Source organism: Vulpes vulpes, chromosome 11 (assembly GCF_048418805.1).
Source record: "Vulpes vulpes isolate BD-2025 chromosome 11, VulVul3, whole genome shotgun sequence".
In the NCBI taxonomy this organism is placed as follows: Eukaryota; Metazoa; Chordata; class Mammalia; order Carnivora; family Canidae; genus Vulpes; species Vulpes vulpes.
The window spans coordinates 17,233,223-17,257,512 of record NC_132790.1 but is presented as its reverse complement, the minus strand read 5'-3'; the positions used below and the strand labels follow the sequence as shown (position 1 = coordinate 17,257,512).

At 38.2% G+C, this 24,290-nt stretch overlaps 1 protein-coding gene across 3 annotated transcripts in view; it reads right to left on the bottom strand.

The window, feature by feature from the left end:
- DENND5A (DENN domain containing 5A) overlaps nt 1–24,290 on the bottom strand; it is a 108,848-nt gene that overhangs the window by 12,591 nt on the left and 71,967 nt on the right. For all 3 annotated transcript variants that reach the window (XM_026008148.2, XM_072727327.1, XM_072727326.1), the window contains 6 exons: nt 20,275–20,425; nt 19,519–19,612; nt 16,961–17,092; nt 8,452–8,604; nt 1,614–1,698; nt 422–506 (listed from right to left, as the gene is read on the bottom strand). In XM_026008148.2, coding sequence (XP_025863933.2) covers nt 422–506; nt 1,614–1,698; nt 8,452–8,604; nt 16,961–17,092; nt 19,519–19,612; nt 20,275–20,425 — 700 coding nt within the window. The remainder of the gene's footprint in view (nt 1–421; nt 507–1,613; nt 1,699–8,451; nt 8,605–16,960; nt 17,093–19,518; nt 19,613–20,274; nt 20,426–24,290) is intronic.

Here is a 24,290-nt window from a genome sequence, read left to right as displayed (position 1 = left end):
CCTGCAAAGCCAAGGAAGCCTGGTAAGACAATCCTATCCCATTCTGGTGAAAGTCTATCTCTCTCGTTCTCTAAATCCTGGACTTCCATGTGGCTTTGCAGATAGGCGCACCACAATTTGCAAGGGCAGGAGGCGGAGGGAGGAAGATGTGTGGGGGGTGGTGACAATACAGCTCTCAAAAAACCAGGCTAACCCTGGAGCCTTGGGATACTCTGCTATAATTCTCCAAAAATGTCAGGAAACCCAAATGCTCATACAGCTCTACAACTGCATCATGAAGGACAAGACCAATGATAAGGGCTTCCGGGTTAATGGAAATGGTGTAGAAGCCCAAGTCACTGAGACCCTATTTAAAGCAGACACCTAAGGAGCAACTGAAAACAGGCTTTTAGTGGCTTATTATATATGAACCTAGACAAACCTCATATCTTGAATGAGGGAGATTCTCAGGGGAGACATGACCGAGCTGGCATCAGATTTCCTCCGTTCTGAATCAAGAAGTATTCCTAGAACAAAAAAGTTGGTCATGTCCCAAGAGATCTGACTATCCAAAGAGCTGACTACCCAAATTTGTACAGGAAATAGTTGGTTACTTTGGTAGCACTTAGTGTTTCACGAATATTTATTAAGTACTTACTAGGTATCAGATGTTATAGTTTTATACATATGATCTCATTTAATCCTCTAACAGCTAGATATATCTTTACTTCCATTTGAACCAATCTTTACCATTAGGATAAGAACATCCAAGAAAAGTAAACAAACTTCCTGGCAGAGAGAGGAAAACGAAAGATGGTACAAAGAGGAGATGCTGCCAAGAAGTACAGGAAGGAGGGGAACTGTCCTTGAAGACAATAGCCTTGGCTCCTAATCTGGCCTATTCCATGAAGGTACTGTGTGATCTTGAGTAAATTCAATTTCTCTCTGGATCCTAGGTTCCTCTTCTTGTAAGGGGCTAGATTAGATAATCTCTGGGATCCCTTTCAACTTTGATATTTTTATTAAATTAGAAACGGAAAAGAAGTGCTAAGGGATCATTCATACCAGGGCTTGACTCTGAGGAGTTCCAAGGTAGGACATATTGACAAATAGGCTCTGTTAACTGATAGGTCATCTCAATGCCCATCTTGGAGATATGAAACAAACAATTAAAAAAAAAAAAAAAAGAAAAGAAAAGAAACCATTCTGAAGACAACCTGCTCCAAACATAGGACACCAGTACCACACAAATTCATTAAAAACCTAATGTCATTCTAAGACTGTCCTCTTGCTGATAAAAATCTTCTATATCACTGATCAAAGGGTATAGAAACAAGGACGTCTGGCTGGCTCAGTCAATGGAACATGTAATTCTCAATCTTGGGGTCATGAATTCGAGCCCCATGCTGGGCACAGAATTTACTTTAAAAAAGCGGAGTGGGTGGTATAGAAACACATAATGAAAGCAAACCCCATGGCTTTGGCACACTGTGCTTAGACAGCAGAATAGCTTAGTATTTAAAAACGGAAACATTATACAGCAAAGGTTTCACTGACTTAGGAGAATCTACTCCAGTGGGGGATGGGAAAGTGGGTGGAGGGGGTTTTCCCCAGTGGTGCAGAGACCATCTTACCTGATGTACTGAGGCTTCCTGATGTGAGTTTTCTCTGACGGTTTTCCTGGTAATGTAACAGGTGGGACCACAAGGCTGATTTCCCCTAGAATCAACACAATGGAGAAACATCTATCAATTTAGATTTCAGGGATCCCTGGGTGGCGCAGTGGTTTGGCGCCTGCCTTTGGCCCAGGGCGTGATCCTGGTGACCCGGGATCGAATCCCATATCAGGCTCCCGGTGCATGGAGCCTGCTTCTCCCTCCGCCTATGTCTCTGCCTCTCTGTGACTATCATAAATAAATAAAAATTAAAAAAAAAAAAAAAGGCTCCTTTTGGGATCCCTGGGTGGCGCAGCAGTTTGGCGCCTGCCTTTGGCCCAGGGCGCGATCCTGGAGACCCAAGATCGAATCCCACGTCAGGCTCCTGGTGCATGGAGCCTGCTTCTCCCTCTGCCTGTGTCTCTGCCTCTCTCTCTCTCTGTGTGACTATCATAATTTAAAAAAAAAAAAAAAAATTTAGATTTCAGAGGCCAAGGCATCCAGTGAACAGAGTCATGGATAATTTTAACATATAGACACAGGATTTTACTAAAAAGTATCTGTACTTATCTCAATGTACACCCAGATGCAATATATACAGATATATCCTCCTACTAAAATGCAGGAGAAATGTAAAGAAGAATGGAAAGGAACAGAAAAGAGAAATGGTCTACCACTTCAAACAGGAAAGACATGGCCAAAAAGAGTCTGTGAATGGACCAGTGGATAAGAAAGAAAAAAGTAAATAACCTATTAACTTCTAAGTTGGCTAAAGGCCAGTTTGAGTAGAGCATGATAGCTTCTGTACAGAGGAGCTAATATCCAATCTACAAGATTCTATGATAGCTCCTGAATTTCCTAAAATATTTAAAGACACTACTGTCCTTAGTGCAGGCTGAGAAGAATAAGCTGTCACCTTACTACTGAAGGTAAAACTGAAGAAGCCCGCAGGAAGGTAGACTGGTACTAACTGTAGTCAATATAACAGAACCTTATTAGCATTTGGAAATCTAAGAGTTGCAGTTTAAACTATTTGAGACATGTAGTAATTTGTCATTTTACCAAGGGACAAATCTGATAAGCATCTGCAAGCCTGAGGTAAGGGAGCAATTTGCTTCGGTGGTGAGTGAGCCCACCTGGCCACCCAGGCACTGCTTTGTCTCTTTCTAGTCATCCTGCAGTACACAGTATTCCTTGTTATATAATTAAAACTTTTAGATTCATGGTAAATGTTTCTATATAGCTGATATTATGTAAATGTGGTATTATGCTTGTTTTAGTAATAGGATTTATTATAATAATTTTATCGGTGACTTTAGTTCTGTGTTTTACAGAAGTGACAGTAGTAATAGAAGCTACCATGTCCTGAGACTTGTTACAAACTAACCACTATGTTAAATGTTCAAAATATAACATTTTATCTAATGCTCTCAACAATCCTACAAGATAGGTACTTCTATCCTCATTCTCTTTAGAAAAGAGCAAATTGAGCATCAGAAGATTAAGTAACTTGGGATTCCTGGGTGGCGCAGAGGTTTGGCGCCTGCCTTTGGCCCAGGGCACGATCCTGGAGACCCGGGATCGAATCCCACGTCGGGCTCCCGGTGCATGGAGCTTGCTTCTCCCTCTGCCTGTGTCTCTGCTTCTCTCTCTATCTCTCTGTGACTATCATAAATAAATAAAAATAAAAAAAAAAAAAAGAAGATTAAGTAACTTGTAAAAGATTACTCAGATAGTAGTAAGCAGAGTGTTGAGATTCAAGCTTCAATCTAGTGTCAGAACAATTATTCTTTTTTTTCTTTTAGAACTATTATTCTTTATAATGATGTCATATAGACTGCCTGGAAGAGATCATTTAACTTGTGAAGTTATACATTCTGAAGAAAATTTTATGTTCTTAGATGAATGAGGATTTAAGGTCTCAAGATTTGTCCCCTAAGAATACTGAGGATCTATATTGTTTCTATTTGATAGATTTTAGGAGAAAAAAATCAAGCATTTGAATGAAAGAAAACCCTCATCTGTAGATCAGCAAGGTGTTAACATAAATTTGCCGTTTGGATATCCTGCAAGAATTAACCAACTTAAAAGAAAAAAAAGATTTAACCAGCTTAAAACAAAGTCCAATAACCATAAGGGTAATTTTTTTTAAAAAACACACAAGTTAAAACTAGAAAAGACTTTTTTATTTTTCATTAAAAAACATTTGAAAAAAATCAATGTTCAACAACATCAATGAGACAACTTCTATACACTAACTGGTATATTGACACAATATATGTGAAAGACAAAAAAAAAAAAAGAAAAGAAAAGAAAAGAAAGAAAGACAATAATACAAGAGCTTAAAATACTCACACTCTTTGACTTAGTAATTCAATCTCCAGAAATTCATCCACCTATCTACCAAAACCATTAGAGTACACTCCTAAAAGGGCAGGGACTTCAGCTTATTCATCACTGTATCCCCAGAGTAGGCTCCTAAAAGGGCAGGGACTTTGGCTTATTCATCACTGTATCCTCAGAATCTAGGAAGACTAGGAAGGCAGCCTCTCTTAACAGACCTGTGCAGACATGACATACACTAAATACAGCCAGTCACCAGAGAGCCCTCACATGCAACGATGCCGAAGAGCCAAATGCTAGAGCAACACCATCCTGCCACACCAGAAGAACACCCTGGCTCATGGTAATCCTACAGGAGGGAGAGCACAGGCAGGAGTAAGAGACTAGCAGCTGGGCTGAAGCTTAGTGACAGGGCACTAGAGTCTTTGTAGTTCAGGAGACATGGGTTATTCTTTTCTCCCTGTTTTGCACAGAGGTTAATTGAGACTGCAAGGTTCAGTTTAACCTAACTACCCATTTGGGGTAGTTTTATAAGGATAGCAAGATATAGATAGCACCAGATTCTCCAAGAATGTCATACACAGAAGGTGAGAAAAAACCCCATTTTCATTTACCCAAAGGGCTGCAGTTACAAAACCAGTATGAAAAACCAAACCTCACCCCTTATTGTTAGAAAAATATACTAGAGAAGGATGCCCATCTCCTTGAAAAATGTCACTGAAAGCCAAAGAGAGTTGTGAAGATAACAGAACTTTTTATGAGGACCTGCTGAAGGCAGCCCTGGATGCAGGCAGTCATGGCTAATAACAAAATTTAAGAAACTAGCAGCAAAAACTGCTGCTTGGGTTCTAATTGCTAGGTAGATAAAATAGGTAGGACATCAGTAGGGTATCCTCAGAAGGGGAAATAAGATCACTCTCTGAGAGTGAATTTGGTCACAATGTGGGTGATTGCAAGATCATGTATAATCTGCATGATAGAGACCAGGTAACCAGGTTATAACCCTTGGACTGGAATATAACCAAAGAATGTCTCAGCAGGAGACAGGAGCTCTATACAGATGCTAGCAAAGTGAAAGCCTAGGAGAACATGTTGCAGAAACCCAATATACATAGTCACAGTCAATCCTCAGCTGAATATGTATGTGTCCCTGAGGGTATAAATGCCCTGCCAAAAAGCACATACACTTGCTCCCTCTGGTGACACCGTCAGTGTTTCACTTTTAGTGCTCCAAATGCAGTATTGAGACCTCAATTTAAAAGTCCTTGTTATTTTGTATTAGTATTTCACTACACAAGTAGCCTCTATCCTAAGAAAGGAATCAAATGGGCTCCAAAAAATATTCCTCACATATGGGAATTTGTGCAGAATATGGTTGCAAAGCCTCAGAGGACAGGTTTAGAACATGTTTATCATATGGTATTATTTCTTAAAATGCAGGAGAAGGCTCACTAATTCTCTAGAAATTTTTATGGCAAACATTTTAAAGTTTTGGGGGGCATATATTTTACCAAAAAGATGAAGAGCTCAACTATAAGTGCCAGGTCCGTTCAATTTAAAGGAAAATGTTAAAATGATTATATATATTATACTCATTTGTTATACAGAAAAGGAAAGAAACAGGAATTCTTCATGTAGAGCATAGCATAATTAGCCATCATAGGTTATATATTTACAGCATGCTAGGTATTTGTTTTTATTACATCTAATTATCATAACTCTCAAAGATAGATTTGATTAATTCCACAGTATGGATTAAAAGTTACTGGAAGTCATCCAGTGGAGCTAGGATTCAAATCCCAGTCTGACTGATTAGACTCCAAAGCCCATAGTATTGCTATTTATACTACAGGATTCTCAAAATTTTAGGAACATGATACACAATTTTTAGCACTATAAAAAATTTATAACCACATTGTTGCTTACAATATTGAAAAATCAGAAACAACCTGACTAGTAATAAAGGACTGATTCAAAATATGGAACACATATACAATGGATACAGTAACTAAAACTGAAATCTGAGAAGAGTAATAACCTAATAACCACAAATATTTATATAGCACCTCCCAAATTCCAGGCTCTAAGTGTAGCACTTCACCTAAACTATTTTACCAAATCTTCGTAAGAATCCTACAGAGGTGGGTACTTTAAAGAGTCCATCATATATAGGATGAAACAGAAGCTTAGAAAAAACTAGGTATCTTGATCAGTTTCATAAAGTTATTAAGTAGGAATCAAACCCACATCTAAAAAAAAAAACTAAAAAAACAAAAACAAAAAAAACCCCACATCTATCTGATTCATAGTTTGAGCTCTTAAACACTATAGAATCACCTAGAAATTAGTTAAGGACATGGGGAAAAAATGAGGTTAAAAAAAAGCAAGTTACAAATCATTATGTATAGTATATTCCCATCTAAATTTTTAAAAACAGTTTTACTGAGATATAATTCACATTACCATAAAATTCACACTTACAAAGTATATAATTTTGTTACAAATAAAGCCCTGGTTTTTAGTATGTTCACAGAATTGTACAACCATCACCATCTTAATTTGAGAACACTGTCATCACCCAAAAAGAAACCCCATGCCCATTATCAGTCACTACCTATTCCTCCTTCCCTTCAATCTCTGACATCTCCTAATCTATCTTCTGTCTATGGATTTGCCTATTCTGGACGTTTTCTATAAATGGGATCATACAATATGTGGTCTTTTGTGAACGGTTCCTTTCACATAGTATGTTGAACATGTATCATCCTTCATTCTTTCTACCACTAAATTATATTCCATTGTATAGATATACCACACTTAGTGTATCTACTCATCAACTGATGGACTTTTGGGTTGTTCTACTTCTGGCCTATTTGGAATAATGCTGCTATGAACATCTGTGTAAATGTTTTTATACAGACATATGTTTCCATTTATCTTGAGTACATAGCTAAAAGTAGGCTCATTGTGTCATATAACACCATGTTTAACATTCTGAGGAACTGCCAGCTATGCTCCAAAGTGGCTGCACCATTTTACATTCCCATCAGCAATATGTAAAGGTTCTAATTTCTCCAGATCCTTACTAACCTTGTTATTGTCTGTCTTTTTTTATTTCAGTTATCCTTGCGTATGTGAAAAGGTATCTCATTGTGGTTGGATTTTTAAATATCCACAGTATATGGGTATACGTGCACAGAAAACTGTTTTGAAAGATAGATATGGTAGACTGTCTCTATACCCATGACAGTGGCACTCCAGAAGGACAGAGATCTTGGTCTGTTTTGTTCACTAAGGTATCTCAAGTGCCTTCAACAATAATGCCTGGCACAGTGTCAACCCTCAATAAACACTGGCTGGATACTTGTATGTATTTTCTAATTTATCCATATTAAAACTGCTTTTTAAAAAAAAAGAAGATTTTACTATAAAGAGAGAGAGAATGAGTGGGGAGAGGGACAGTGGGAGAGAATCTCAAGCAGACTCCCTGCTAAGCACAGAGCATGTTGCATGGCTCAATCTCTGAGATCTCATGGGGCATAACCCATGAGATCATGACCTGAGCTGAAATCACAAGTCAGACACTTAAAAATCAACTGAGCTACCCAGGCGGCCCTAAGACTGCTTTTTTAAAAGATTTCAAGTTGTTTTCAAATTTAAACATACATAAAAGTTGTCCATCTTGACTAGCTATTCAAAGCAGAGTATTTTGAAATAAGGAAATTCTCTGGTATGCAGTAAAAATCAAACTTACTCCATCTCCTGCAATCCTTTCTCAAATCTTTAGACAGTTAAGCTATCTGTATATAAAAGAAATGTTAATGACAGACCTTTTTCCACTGGGAATGTACAACTAGCGAAGGACCCTTAGAGTACATTTGGTACTTAGGATCTCTAAGTTCTCTCTTACTTTTGTGTCCCATCTCTAGACCAGGGCCAGCTGCCAAAAAGGATCTATAAATTTGGCCTCCAGTTCTATTTACAATAAGGAAGATACCACTCTAAAAATGTCTAACAAACACAAAGATTCAGGAACCATATTTTTTAAAGAAAATAGTTTGAATAAATAAATAAATAAAAATCTTTAAAAAGGGGTGGGGCCAAGCCTGGGTGGCTCAGTGGTTTGACGCTACCTTTGGCCCAGGGCGTGATCCTGGAGACCTGAGATTGAGTCCCACATTGGGCTCCCAGTGTGGAGCCTGCTTCTCTCTGCCTGTGTCTCTGCCTCCCTCTCTCTCATGAATAAATAAATTTTTAAAAATCTTAAAAAAAGAAAAAAAATCTTAAAAAAAGAAAAAGAAAATAGTTTGAATCACATTTATTTACTTATTTGTTTGTTTAGCTATTTTAAGTCTTATCCCAGAAATGGTAAGTACCATTTTTCAAATCTAGTCAACTGGAAGAGTATGGGAAAGCTAGCAAGTGAAAAGAAAAAGACAATTTGCTCAGCAGGGAGAGTCTAGACATTCCTTACCTGCTTTACTTGTAGCCCATGACTCCAGATCCTCTCTAGAAGGTCACAAAGGCTGGCAATCAAGGTGTTCTCCTCCACCCCTGTGATGTTCACCTCCCCATGCCCTAGTTCCACAGCCTCTCGGCCCATCTTCTCCACCAGCATTCTCTTGGTCTACAAGGAATCAGTCAGTAGGATTAGATAACCACAGTGAGCAGGATCATATGCAACTGGAGAGGGCTATGGTGACCCACAGAGCACAACTGCTGGGCTGGGAAGGACAAGATGAGTAAGACCAAGAAACACAGAGTATATTTACTCTCCATCATACAGGTCAGGTTATGGTGGAGTGCATTCAGTTAGATAAGATGAGAACACAACAATCACCGTATGACCCTGGACAAGTGATGCCATCACTCTGGATTAATTTTTTGCATTTATGAGATGAAGAGTTGAATAAAACCCTTTGGTCAAAGTCACTTCGACATTCTTGTTTAACTGATCTTACCAAACAAACCTTCCAACATTTAAGGCTAGAAATATATCTGAAGTACCTGTCAAAGGATAAAAAACTAAGGACAAATAATTTACCTTTATTTTTTCTTTCAAAAAAATTTTTTAATTTTTTTTAAATTTATTTATGATAGGTACACAGTGAGAGAGAGAGGCAGAGACACAGGCAGAGGAGAAGCAGGCTCCATGCACTGGGAGCCCGACGTGGGATTCGATCCCGGGTCTCCAGGATTACACCCTGGGCCAAAGGCAGGCGCTAAACCACTGCGCCACCCAGGGATCCCCTTTCAAATTTTTATTTAAATTCAAGTTAGTTCACATATGGTGTAGTATTAGTTTCAGGGGCAGAATTTAGTGATTCATCAGTTGCATATAACACCCGGTACACATCACAAGTGCCCTCCTTAACACCCACCACCCACTTATCCATCCTCCCACCCACTTCCCCTCTACCAACCCTCAATTTGTTTGTTCCCTATGGTTAAGACTCTCTTAAGGTTTGCCTCTCCCTCTGTCTTTATCTTATTTTTCCTTCCCTTCTCCTATGTTCATCTGTTTTGTTTCTTAAATTCCACACAGGAATAGGAAATCATATGGTATTTGTCTTTCTGACTTATTCCACTAGCATAATATACTCTAGTTCCATCTGTGTTGTTGCAAATGGCAAGATTTCATTCTTTTTGATGATTAATATCCCATTTGTGTGTATGTGTGTGTGTGTGTATATATATATATACACACACACACACACACACATATATATATACACCACATCTTCTTTGGGATGATTAATATCCCATTTGTGTGTGTGTGTGTGTGTGTGTGTGTGTGTATATATATATATGTGTGTGTGTGTGTGTGTGTGTATGACATACATAGCATACACACACACACACACACCACATCTTCTTTATCCATTCATCTAGATGGACACTTGGGCTCTTTCCATAATTTGGTTACTGTTGATAGTGCTGTTATAAACAATGGGGTGGGCAGCCTGGGTGGCTCAGCAGTTTAAGCGCCTGCCTTATGCCCAGGGCGTGATCCTGGAGTCCCAGGATCGAGTCCCACGTCAGACTCCCTGCATGGAGCCTGCTCCTCCCTCTGCCTGTGTCTCTGCCTCTATCATGAATAAATAAATAAAATCTTTAAAAAATAAATAAAAATAAACAATGGGGTGCATGTACCCCTTCAAATCAGTATTTTGTATTCTTTGGATAAATATCCAGTAGTACTATTGCTGGGCCATAGGATAGTTCTATATTTAACTTGTTGAGGAACCTCCATACTGTTTTCCAAAATGGCTGCACCAGTTTGCATTCCCACCAATTTCTAAGAGGGTTCTCCTTTCTCCACATCCTCACCACCATCTGTTATTTCCTGAGTTGTTCATTTTAGCCATTCTGACTGGTGGGAGGTGGCATCTCACTGTGGTTTTGATTTGTATTTCCCTGATGCTGAGTGATGTTGAGCATCTTTTCACATGTCTGTTAGCCATTTGTATATCTTCTTTGGAGAAATGTCTGTTCATGTCTTCTGCCCATTTCTTGATTGAATTATTTGTTTTGAGGCATTGAGTTTGAGATGTTCTTTATAGATTTTTGGATACTAGCCCTTTATCTGGCATTTGCAAATATCTTCTCTATTCTGTGGGTTGTCCTTTAGCTTTGTTGGTTGTTTCCTTTGCTGTGCATAAGGTTTTTATCTTGAAGTCCCAAGGAGTTTCCAGTTACCAGAACTGTCTCACTCCAAGCCTATGGCTTTTCCACTGAAAATACTACAACGCTTGACTCAGGTACTCTGTTCAGATGTCCTCAGACTGACTCACCCTGACCACTCTAAAATGTCTGTGTTCTTCTCTAGGATTTTGATAGTTTCCTATCCCAGTTAGGTCTTTCATCCATTTATTTTTGTGTATAGTATAAGAAAGTGGTCCAGTTTCATTCTTCAAATTGCATGTGACTATCCAATTTCCCAACACCATTTGTTGAAGAAACTGTCTTTTTTTCATTGGATATTCTTTCTTGCTTTGTTGGAGATTACTTGGCCATAGAGTTGAGGGTCCATTTCTGGTTTCTCTATTCTGTTCCATTGATCTATGTGTCTGTTTTTTTTTTTTGTTTTTGTTTTTTTTAATTTTTATTTATTTATGATAGTCACACAGAGAGAGAGAGAGAGGCAGAGACACAGGCAGAGGGAGAAGCAGGCTCCATGCACCGGGAGCCCGACGTGGGATTCGATCCCGGGTCTCCAGGATCGCGCCCTGGGCCAAAGGCAGGCGCCAAACCGCTGCGCCACCCAGGGATCCCTATGTGTCTGTTTTTGTACCACTACCATACTGTCTTGATGAGTACAACTTTTAATATAGCTTGAGGTCTGGGATTACTATGCTTCCCGCTTTGCTCTCCTTTTGACATGACTTTGGCTATTCAGGGTCTTTTCTGGTCCCATACAAATTTTAGAATTGTTTGTCCTGGCTCTATGAAAAATGCTGCTGTTATTTTGATACGGATTACAATGAATGTGAAGATTGCTATGGGAATATAGAAAGTTTAACAATACTTGTTCTTCCAATCCGTAAGCGTGGAAGATTTTTCCATTTCTTTGTGTCTTCTTTAATTTCTTTCATAAGTGTTCTATAGTTTCCAGAATAATTTCTTTTAAGTAAAAATGTTCAAATTCTTGTTATAAACCAAAAACACACACTGTATAATGATAATTGCAACTTTTATTACTATGTGCCAGGCACTGTATTAAGCATTATAACTCTATAAGTATTATTATTGTTTCCAACTTACTAATAAGGAAAGAGGTCAGAGGATTTAAAGAACTTGCCTAAATTACTCAGCAAAAAAGTAGCAGATCTGGCCTCTGAATCTAACTCTGCTTGAGTTAGTTCCTTGAGTCCTTAACCAAGATTTACTTAGGTTATAAATTTCTGACACACAAAAATCTAAAGAGCAAGAAGAAAAATCACCCCTAATTCTGCCTTTCAGAAGCAACAATTCTTAATATTCTGGCACATTTTTTCCAGTGTTGTTATTTTTAATGCTTTTATTGTAAAATAGACCTCATATACATGTATTATGGTGTATGTATATATCATATCTATACATCTATATATTACACACACTATTACAACCATCACCCAAGCTAAGAAATAAATCATTGTCCATCCATACCTTTGAAGCACCCTATGTGTCCTCTCTAATAACCTTTCCACTCTGGAAGTGAGCGCTATCTTGACCTACACACAATAGAACTACAGAAAAGCAAAAAAATGCTTACCACCTAGATTTGCCTTGCTAATAAACAAGGTAGTTTACTTTTGCCTACATGTTTTCTTTTGTGATTTGCTTTTTCACTAAACTTTGTTTGTGAAATTCACACACATTGATAGGTATAACTGTTGTCCATGTCCATCACTGTACAGCATTCCATCATATAAATATAAAATTTATTTATTAACTCTCTTACTGATTGGTATTTGAGTTGTTTCCTGTTTGGGCATACTACAAAGAATGCTGCTATAAAACTACTTGTATGTATCTCTGGGATCACACTGCAAGGGGTTCTCTAGGGAATCTATCTAGAAAAAGCATTGCATCGATAATGCTACACTGGTTTCCAAAGTGGTCACACTAACTTATATGTCTGAGAGTTCTTGTTGCTCCACATGCTAACCAACATTTAGCAATGCTAGATTGATTATTGTTATTTCTTCAATTCTAATATGTACATTTCTCTGCATATTAACATCTCTGAAATTGGGATGTATTTCATAGTCTTTGTTGACCAGATAGTAGACACAAGAAGTTGTCCCTGCCAGGCATACATCTCAAGACTGAAGAATAAATGTCAGCAGCTTGGAAACCAAATCTCAGAAACAACAGAGAAGGTTTCTTTTAAGAAAGGCACAACCACAATGTTCTTGATGGCAGAAAAGAAAAACATTGTGTGGAAAATAACAGGGACACCTGGGTGGCTCAGCAGTTGAGCATCTGCCTTCGGCTCAGGGCGTGGCCAAGATCTGGGATCGAGTCCCACATAGGGCTCTCCTTGCAGGGAGCCTACTTCTCCCTCTACCTACGTCTCTGCCTCTATCTGTCATAAATAAATAAATAAAATCTTAAAAAAATAATAAATACTAATGACTCAGAGTGAGCTGATAGAAGTTGTTTTTTAAACACCTGAATTCAAAATATCAGTACTGATATATCCATCTAATTTATAACTGTAATAATTTCTTCTGTAAAAGAAATTTGATTTCTTTTTCTATATTTGATTTCATCCTCTAAATGACAACTTACAAATTGAAAATGCAGGAGAATCTTTTTTTTTTTTCCATTGGTGAATAAATAGGATGTAGTAGAAATCAAGTTAATTGAATTGTCCTAAAAGGTATGGTATACTAATTTGGTTGAAAGGCTATAATTTTTCTTAGAAATTACATTCATAACTAAAACATTAAAAATTAAGAATGGCTATATTTTGGAGGTATCTGGGTGGCTCAGTTGGTTAAGTGCCTAACTCTTGGTTTTGGCTCAGGTATGATCTCCCAGTCAAAGCCCAACATAGCGCTCCCCTCAACGGGGAGTAGGCTTCCCCCTGCTCTTCCCCCTGCTGGTGTGTGCAGGGCACACACGCACGCGCGCGCACACACACACACACACACACACTCTCTCTCTCACTCTCATAAATAAATAAATCTTTAAAAAAATATATAATGGCTATATTTTGATCCAACAATCGTACTTCTGAGTATATATCTAAAAGAACTGAAATCAACATGAACCAGCAAGAACATTATACTAAGTGAAATAAGCCAGTCACAAAAGGACAACTACTACACGATTCCACTTATATGAAGTATCTAAAATAGTCAAACTCACAGAAGCAAACAGAATGGTAACTGTCAGGGGAAGGGAAAAGTAGGAAAGGGAATTGTTGCTCTGTAGGTGTGAAGTTTCAGTACGTAAGATGAGTAGTTTTAGAGGACCGCTGATCAACATAGCACCTATTATTTTTATTTTAATTCCAATATAGTTAACATACAGTTATATTAGTATCAGGTGTACAATACAGTGATTCAACAATTGTATACATTACTCAGTGCTCATCACAATAAGTGTGTTCTTTTTAATTTTCCTTCAACTACTTCACCCATCCCTCTACTCTCTTCCCGTTAACCACCATTTTGTTCACTATAGTTAATACATAAATTTTATCTAATATGCTCACTATAACTAATATATATATTATATATAATAATAATATATATAGTTAGCCTATTTTTTGGTTTGTCTTTTTTTCTTTGTTCGTTTCTCTCTTAAGTTCAACATATGATTGAAATCATGGTATCTGGGGCGCCTGAGTGGCTCAGTGGTTTAGCACCACCTTCAGCTCAGGTTGTGATCCTGGAGTCCCGGGATCCAGTCCCACATCGGGCTCCCTCTAGGGAGCCTGCTTCTACCTCTGCCTGTGTCCCTGCCTCTCTCTCTCTGTGTCTCTCATGAATAAATAAATAAAATATATTTAAAAAAAAAAAAGAAATCATGGTATCTGTCTTTCTCTAACTTATTTCACTTAGCATTATACCCTCTAGATCTATTCATGTTGTCACAAATAATAAGATTTCATTCTTTCTTCTAATATTCCTATACATATACACCACTTCTTTATTCATCAATCAGTAGACACTTAGGCTGCTTCCATAATTTGGCTATCATAAATAATGCTACTATATAAACACAGGGGTGCATATATCTTTTGGAACTGTATTTTTGTATTCTTTGAGTAAATACCAAGTAGTACAATTGCTAGAACATAGGGTTGTTTTAGTTTTAATTTTTTGAGGAATCTGCATACAATTTTACACGATGGCTGTACCAGTTTGCATTCTCACCAACAGTGCACAAGGATTCCTTTTCTTCCTTGTTAACATCTGTTTCTTGTGTTTTTTATTTTAGCCATTCTGACAGGTTTGAGGTGATATATCATTATGGTTTTGATTTGCATTTCACTGATGATGACTGGTATTGAGCATTTTTTTTATGTATGTGTTGGCCAGCTCTATGTCTCCTTTGGAGAAATGTCTGTTCATGTCTTCCGCCCATTTTTAATTGGATTATTTGTTTTACTGGTTTTTTTTTTTTTTTTTAATTTTTATTTATTTACGATAGGCACACAGTGAGAGAGAGAGAGGCAGAGACACAGGCAGAGGGAGAAGCAGGCTCCATGCACCGGGAGCCCGACGTGGGATTCGATCCCGGGTCTCCAGGATCGCGCCCTGGGCCAAAGGCAGGTGATAAACCACTGCGCCACCCAGGGATTCCCTGTTTTACTGGTTTTAAGTTGTATAAATTCTTCACATATTTTGGATACTAGCCCTCTATTAGATATGTCATTTGCAAATACCTTCTCCCATTCAGTAGGTTGCCTGTTAGTTTTGTTAATTATTTCCTTTGCTGTGCAGAAGTTTTCGTTTTGATGTAGTCCCAAAGTTTTTTTTGCTTTTGTTCACCTTGCTCAAGAGACATATCTAGAGAGATGTTGCTGTGACTGAGGTCAGAGAAATTATGGCCTGTAATCTCTTATGGAATTTTTATGGATCTCAGGGGTGCCTGGGTGGCTCAGTCGGTTAAGCACTATCTTCAGCTCAGTTCATGATCCCAAGGTCCTGGGATGGAACCCCAAATGGGGGTGGGGGGATGGAGGGGGTCCCTGCTCAGCAGGGAATCTGCCTTTCCCTCAGCTCATGCTCATTCTCGCTCTAAGAAATAAATAAAATTTTTGTGAGAGAGAGAGAGAGAGAGAGAGAGAGAGAATAGGTCTCATGTTAAGTGTACTTACTATAAAAACAAACCAAGCCCACAGAGTAACACAGGGACATTTTTGAAAATGATAGATATGTTTAGCACCTTGATTGTGGTGATAGTATCATGGGTGTATGCATATGTCCAAACTTGTCAAAATGTGTACATTAAAATATGTGCATAGGGGCACATGGGTAGCTCAGTTGCCCTAAGCTACCGACTCTTGATCTCAGCTCAGATCTTGATCTCAAGGTCATGCGTTGGTATGGAACCTACTTAAAAAATATATATGTATGCATTTTTTGTATATCAAGTATACCTCAATAAAGCTTAAAAACAGGGACAACTGGGTAGCTCAGCAGTTGAGTGTCTGCCTTTGGCTCAGATCCGAGATCCTAAGATCTGGGATCGAGTCCCACATCGGGCTCCCCACAGGGAGCCTGCTTCTCCCTCTGCCTGTGTCTCTGTCTCGCTCTGTGTGTCTTGCATGAATAAATACATAACAATAAAAAAAATAAAGCTTAAAAACATTACTGTCTGTAGAATTGAGAAAAACATCCCAACAATAAGCTTAAACTATGGGGCAGCCCGGGTGGCTCAGTGGTTTAGTGCTGCCTTCAGCCCAGGGCCTGATCCTGGAGACCTGGGATCGAGTCCCACGTTGGGCTCCCTGCAAGGAGCCTGTTTCTCCCTCTGCCTATCTCTCTGCCTCTGTGTGTGTGTGTGTGTGTGTGTGTCTCATGAATAAATAAGTAAAATCTTTAAAAAAAAAAAAAAAAGCTTAAACTAAACAATACACTTTGGCCTGGGACATAGTAGGCACTCAGTAAATTCTGTGTCTAGATAATGAGATCACTGCTATCAGATTAAAATAGAAGCAAAAACATTTTCATGTGTGTAAGACTAATCTGTTGAAGACAAATGAACTATCAGGATTTCATATAAGTAATGTAAGATGTTTAAAGCTGAAAACCACATCCACCTCTCAGTTTTAAAGAATACATATTATGTTAATATCAAGCAAAGTATGCTTGCTCTCTGGCAATGGTATATTTATTCAAAACAACGAGATCTTAAAATCAATACTATCCCATTATATTAACAGTATTTTTAAAACCAAGAAAGAGTGGTCAGAGCCTGGATATGGTCTCCCCGTGACTGCCAAGGGAAAGAACATACATACATAAGCAACCATGGCTCACCTTGTTGCGGCATTCCTTCAGCAGGCCCTCTACAAACTTCCAGTTGGTTTGAGCAATCACTGATGGGGAGAGGTTGGAGAGTTTGGGTTGGCGGATGGTACTGCCCATATTCCTGGCTTCCTGGATGTACTTCTACATCAGAGAAAAATCAAAGGTTTTTTGGGTCCATGCACACAAACTGCAGGTGTCCAGTACTAATGAGAGCCTGAAGAGGTCACTACTATCATCCCACATTTTCTTATGCCCCTTTCCTATGCTCACAGTTGGAGTGGGGAGGGTTTTAAATTCTTGCAGCAAAGACAAAAAACAAAGAAAATATGATGATTTTTCTCTGATGTAAGTAAGGCATACTATGAGTACTATAATTACCTTTGCTTTAATAATGCAAGAGGTAAAGAACATATAGCTAACACAAAGCTAATAACACATGGCTGCAGCATGTATACAGCTCAATGTATAAACCCACTCAAATTTCAGAATACTACTGAGAAACTAATTTTCTACCACAAGCTGCGAGGAGTTTAACTCCTCTGCCCATATCAAAGATAGATACCTACCCTTTCTATCATAAAGTATAGCCTTGCTAAATTAGGGTCTGGAAAATAATAGTGCACATTCAAAACAACTGCATTTTCTGTTTTTCTACAATGTGCTGTTAAATATACTATTTAACACAGAGCTCACATCAATTCAGTGAACTACACACTGACATCCTCTCAGAATCAGAAGTTCGCAACCAGTATTTTTACCCTAGACTTTATTCCAGTAATACAATTCTGTCCTTTATATCTTCTGGTCCCTCGATCTGCCCCCACTACCAACTCCCAAGTTTAGGCTTCAATTCCTTCACCTGGATTACTGCTACCTGACTCCTAGTTTGTTACCTACCTCCTATACCTCCTTACTACAAAGTATTCTGTCAGCAGCCTCCACTACACAACAACGGCCAAGCATTTGATCCTTCATTTCTTCTACTTGAATGCTCTTCTTTGTCTCTCATCATCCCATCATCCTCCAAGGCTTAAAGAGATGATGGTTCCATCACCCTTGTTTAAATACTACTCCAGGTAGAACTGACTTCTGATTTCTCTAATCAGAGATCAAACACTGGCTTGCTTTTCATATGGCCCTTTCAAAACACTATCCTACTGAAATTATTTGTGTATCTGACTTTATTTCCTTAATAAACTGATATCCCTTGAGGACAAGCCTACCTCCTTGTCATCTTTATATTTCGAAGTATTTACTACAGTGATCTGACCAAGAAAACATGCTCAATAAACACTGTTGAAAGAAGTAATATGGAGGTGAGGTGGACGACCCAGGGGAGACTTATAAAATAATACCAAAATCCCAAATCCCTTTTGCTCACCTTCACAAAAACTCTAAGCCCAATCATATCCTATCCTATGAAGTTAAAAATTCATAACCAGGGCACCTGGGTGGCTCAGTGGTTGAGCGTCTGCCTTTGGATTAGGTTGTGATCCTGGGGTCCTAGGATTGAGTCCTGCATCAGGCTCCCTATAGGGAGCCTGCTTCTCCCTCTGCCTATGTCTCTGCCTCTCTTTCTCATGAATGAATAAAATCTTTAAAAAAAATTCATAACCATACCTTGCAACTCTAATTTATTTCTTTAAAAACAGCAAAGACAAAATGACATTTATTTTCCCGTTCACTGAGATGTCAGATACATACACAAATAATATGCTTTAACAGGTTTTTAAATGTACCAAATGTAAACTGCAGGTCTTTTCTCAAAGAGAAGTTCTTGAAATGGGTTTCTGAAGGTGAAGCTCCATTTTCACAACTTCTCTGGAATTAAATAAGGTAAGGTCTCCGTCCAGAGGTTTAGAACTAGAAACTTTACTGGGAACAAGTTATAGTAGAGCTAAGAAACTCAGCTGGTAAACTCAGGGGGTCAATTCAGGAGTCCCTAACCCCTAGGCACCTGATTATAACATTCCTCTCTTTTGCTCTTCTAAGCAAAAAAGTCAAGATTATGTTTTAAACTAAAATACATAAAAAACAGAAGAAAAGTCCTCCACCATCTAGTTTCAGAGATTCACAGTATTAACCCAGGTTCATCTTTTCTTCCTTCTCCCTCTAACAGAATTAACTTCTTTATTACAATACTATACCGAAAATAAGCCTCACAAATTATAAAGTGATTCTCCCAAATTTCAGAATCTTATTTTCTGAGGTTCCTGTCATACTCCCCAGAAAGTATCGTGCAAGACTGAGTACTAAAAGGACAGTGAAAGGCTCTCTTCTTAAGCCAGAGATTATTCCTGATGGGGCTGCAAACAGAGTGTGGCTCAGGGAGAGGACCTACCTGGTTAGTAGCCAGCTGTCACTTGCAGAACATCATACATCCTGGATTTGTCATAACCAAGGCCCAGGATCAGGTATGAGGAACTAATCCTAGTATTAACCCTTCTTTATGGGGAAAGGTTATTGCTAAGACATTTGAATTAGACCAGAGGCCAAGGGAATGGGAAAGAGAAAGACAGTGTAGAATAGTCATAGTGTCACTGTTTGTCACCCTTAAGGTTTCTTACCTCTCTCTGGTCATTATCTAAACGCAGGTGTTCTGTGTGCTGCTTCTGCCGATCTTTCCGCCTCCACTGGGCAGGAGCATTCCTTTTTGTCCACCTGGCAGAATCCAAGAAGGCAAATTATGAACATCATGCTAAGAAAGTAAGGTCAAGTTACTGACAGGAGAGAACTTGAAAATCTAGGGAACAACATTGGGCATGGGAAAATCACCAAAAAGTCACCAGAGATAGTTCAGAGACCTTGAGGAAAAGGAGCTTAAGAGCTCAGTGACTGGGCAAGAAAAACTCCCCAGGGAACATAGATCTATCTCTCTTAAGGCACGTACAAAAACCTCACATGCAGATCCAAAACTATACTCGTTCAACACCGTCTGGGCTTTGATATACTCATCTTCAAAATAACTACAAAAGAGCAACCCTGCTAAAGTATCTACTTTTAGTTCAGTCTCCAATTATTTCAATTACCACTTACTGAAGACACGATGCCAGGTATGGTATGGGATTTAATCGAGAGATGATTGTAACCTATCTACAGTCTCGCTTTTCACAGTTTCTGGGCATGTGGAGCTATCCCAATTTGCAGAGTAGAGACAGGCACTAGTCATCTTTGTCACCTGTTTTCCTGTTCAAACAAGTGAACAACCTGGACAGTCTGGGTCTTTTCCATATTTGCTTTACAAATCATCTATCAGCTCAGACCCAGATACTGGATAACTCTCATCACCTGGTTAAGGAGCTGGATCCTTGGGGTTGACTCACTTGTTGCTGGCTGGCCCAGTGGAAAGTACATCAGACTGCAACTTAGGGAAAAAGCCCGGCTCATACTTCCCTTGTCCAATCTTCATATCAAGTAAATGGGGATGAATCGCAGTATGGTCGATTTTTGCCAGACGCAGTTCAATTGCTTTCTCTGGATGAGAACAACAACAAAAATAAGTCAAGTATTTTTTTAAATTTTAAAAAATATACCATATTCTAAGCTGTAAAGTAAGTCTCAATACATTTAAGATCATGTGAATCATAAAAAGTACGTCCTCTGACCACAATAATCAATAATAACATCTTAAAACTAAATAATACACTTCTATGTAAAACTCATGGCTAAAAAAAGTAAATCAGAAAGTATTTTTAAACTGAATAAAGATGAAACACAAAATATCAGCATGTCATTAAAATATTACTTGAAAGGATATTTATAGCACTAAATGCCTATTTTTGACAAAGGTCTCAAACCAATGACCTCAGCTTCCACCTAAAGAAACCAGAAAAAGACAAAGAAATTAAATCCAGAGTAAATACAAGAAAGGAAATAATAAAGGCCAGAGTAAAATCAATGAAATCAGAGAAAATTAATAAATCCAAACACTGGTTCTTTCAGAAAATCAGTAACACTAATTTTAAAAAAGTCTGGTCAGGATAAAAAGGCAGACAAGTTAACAGTATCAGGGATGATAGAGGTGACATTGCTACAGATTCTTCAGATATTAATAATGGAATATTATAAATAATTTAATGCCAATAAATTTAAAAGTAGGTTAAGGGGCAGCCCGGATGGCTCAGCGGCTTAGCGCTGCCTTCAGCCCAGGCTGTGATCCTAGAGACCCAGGATCGAGTCCCACATCGGGCTCCCTGCATGGAGCCTGCTTTTCCCTCTGCCTGTGTCTCTGCCTCTCTCCCTCTCTCTCTCTGTCTCCCATGAACAAATAAATAAAATCTTTTAAAAAAATAAATGAATAAAAATAAAAAATAAAATAAAAATAGGTTAAATGCAGAAACTCCTTGAAAAACACAAATTGTGAAAGCTCATTCAAGAAATAGATAATAGGGATCCCTGGGTGGCGCAGCAGTTTAGCGCCTGTCTTTGGCCCAGGGTGCGATCCTGGAGACCCAGGATCGAATCCCATGTCGGGCTCCCGGTGCATGGAGCCTGCTTCTCCCTCTGCCTGTGTCTCTGCCTCTTTCTCTCTCTCTCTCTCTCTCTCTCTGTGACTATCATAAATAAAAAAAAAAAGAAAGAAAGAAATAGATAATATAAATAGCCCTATATCTATTTTTAAAATTGAATCTGTAGCTTATTTTTTAATTTTTTCAGGTAGGCTCCATATCCAATGTGGGGCTTGAATTCACAACCTTAAGAGTAAGAGTTGCTTGCTCTACCAACAGAGCCAGCCAGGTGCCCCTGAATCTGTAGTTTAAAACCTTCCCATAGGGCAGCCCGGGTGGCTCAACAGTTTAGCGCCGCCTTCAGCCCAGGGCCTGATCCTGGAAACCAGGGATCAAGTCCCACGTCCGGCTCCCTGCATGGAGCCTGCTTGTCCCTCTGCCTGTGTCTCTGCCTCTCTCTCTTTCTCTGTGTCTCTCATGAATAAATAAATAAAATCTTTAAAAAATAAAAAAATAAAAAATAAAAATAAAACCTTCCCATAAAAAACTCCAGGCCCAGTGATGCCTGGGTGGTTCAGTGGTTAGGTGTCTGCCTTGAGCTCAGGGAGTGATCACAGTCTGGGGATTGAGTCCTGCATCAGGCTGCCTGCAGGGAGCCTGTTTCTCCCTCTGCCTGTGTCTCTGCCTCCCTCTCTATGTCTCTGATGAAAAATTAAATCTTAAAAAATAAACAAACAAAAAACTCTAGGCCCAGATGGCTTCACTGATGAATTTGCCAAACACGTAGAGGTCTCCCAGGAAACTGAAGAGGAGAGAATTTTTGCCAACTTATTGGCTTTATTTATTCTTATATATTCTAATATATTAATTATTTATTTATTCATTCATTCATTCATTCATTCTTATCCTGATACCAAATTAGACCAATGGAAAAAAAAATGAGACCAAGATATTACCAAAAACAACTATGAACCAATATCCCTCATGAACATACATGTAAAAATTCTAAACAAAATTTTAGTAAACCCAACCCAACAATATGTAAAAAGGATAATACATCATGACCAAGTACAGTTTATTTCAGGAATGCAAGTTGATTTACACATTCAAAAATCAATGAATGTCATTCACCAAATTAAAAAACTATATTTAATAACCATATAATTACTTCAATAGATGCAGAAGAAGCATCTGACAAAACACAACATTCACTTCTGATAAAAACTCTCAGTAAACTAGTAACAGAAACAAACATTCATCTATTAAAAGATATCCACTGAGGGGCACCTGGGTGGCTCAGTCGGTTGAACATCCAACTGCTGATTTCAGTGCAGGTCATGATCTCAAGGTAGTGAGATTGAGCCCCATGTCAAGCTCTGAGCTCAGTGGGGAGTTGGCTTGAGATTCTCTCTCTCCCTGCTAAGTGCTTATGCACTCTCTAAATAAATAAATCTTAAAAAAAAAATTATATCCAATGAAAAACCCATCATACTTAATGGTGAATGTTTTCCCCTAAAATCAGGACTAAGACAACAATGTCCACTATCACCATGTCTATTTGACACTAAAGATTCTAGCCAGTGCAACACGGCAAGATAAAGAAATAAAAGGCATCTGGATTAGAAAGGAAAAAGTAAAACTATAATTATTTACAAGTAATATGATTACCTATGTAGAAAAATCTGCTAGAATGTACAAAAAACTACTAGAAATAATAATATGGTTGCAGGGCACATATCAATATACAGAACTCTACTGTATTTCTATATCTTAGCAAAGAACAATCAGAAATTAAAATTTTAAAATACCATTTATAATAACACCAAAAAATATGAAATACTTAAAGGATAAATCTGACAAAAGACATGTAAAACTTGCACACTGAAAACTACATAACACTGAGAGAAATTAAAGAAGACCTAAATAAATGGAGAAATATGCCACCCCATGGAAGAGAGAACTCAGTAATGTTAAGGTGTCAAATCTCTCTAAATTGATCTATAGATTCAAGGCAATTTCAATCAAAATCTCTAAAGTTTATTTGTGAAAACTGATAAGCTGATCATATATATATAACAAAGAACCCAGAATAGTCAAAGCAACTTTGAAAAAGAATAAAGTTGGAGGACTAACATTACCTAACTTCAAGATTTCATACAAAACTACAGTAATCCAGACAGTGTGGTACTGATATAAATATAGACTAAAAGATTAATGAAACAGAACACAGAATCTAGAAATAGACTCACACGTATATAGAGCAATATTTTAACAAAGGTTAGAAGACAATTCACTGGAGAAAGGGCTAGTTATTACACCATATGACACTGGAACAAGTAGATATCCACATGGAAAAAATGAACTTAGATTCTTAGCTTATGCATCTATAAAAATTGAAATGGATCATAGACTTAAATATAAAGCCTGACAATATAAAACTTTTAGAAAGAATTATAGAGAAAAAAAAAATCTATGACTTTGGTTAGGGCAAAAATTTCTTACGTATAATACCAAAAGTATAACCGGTTTTTTTCCTAGAGATTTTATTTTTTAAGTAATCTCTACACCCAACATGGGGCTCAAACTCACAAACCTGAGACCAAGAGTCTCCTGCTCTACCAACAAAGCCAGGCAAGCATCCCAATTTTTTAAAAATATTTTATTTATTTATTCATGAAAGACCAAGAGAGTGAGGCAGAGACACAGGCAGAGGGAGAAGCCAGTCCCCTGCAGGGAGCCCAATGCAGGACTGGATCCCAGCATCCCAGGATCACGACCTGAGCCAAAGGCAGACAGACGCTCAACCACTGAGCCACCCAGGCGTCCCGTCCCACCCCATTTTTTTTTTTAAAGATTTGATCCATTTTTTGAAAACTGATAAATCAGGCCTC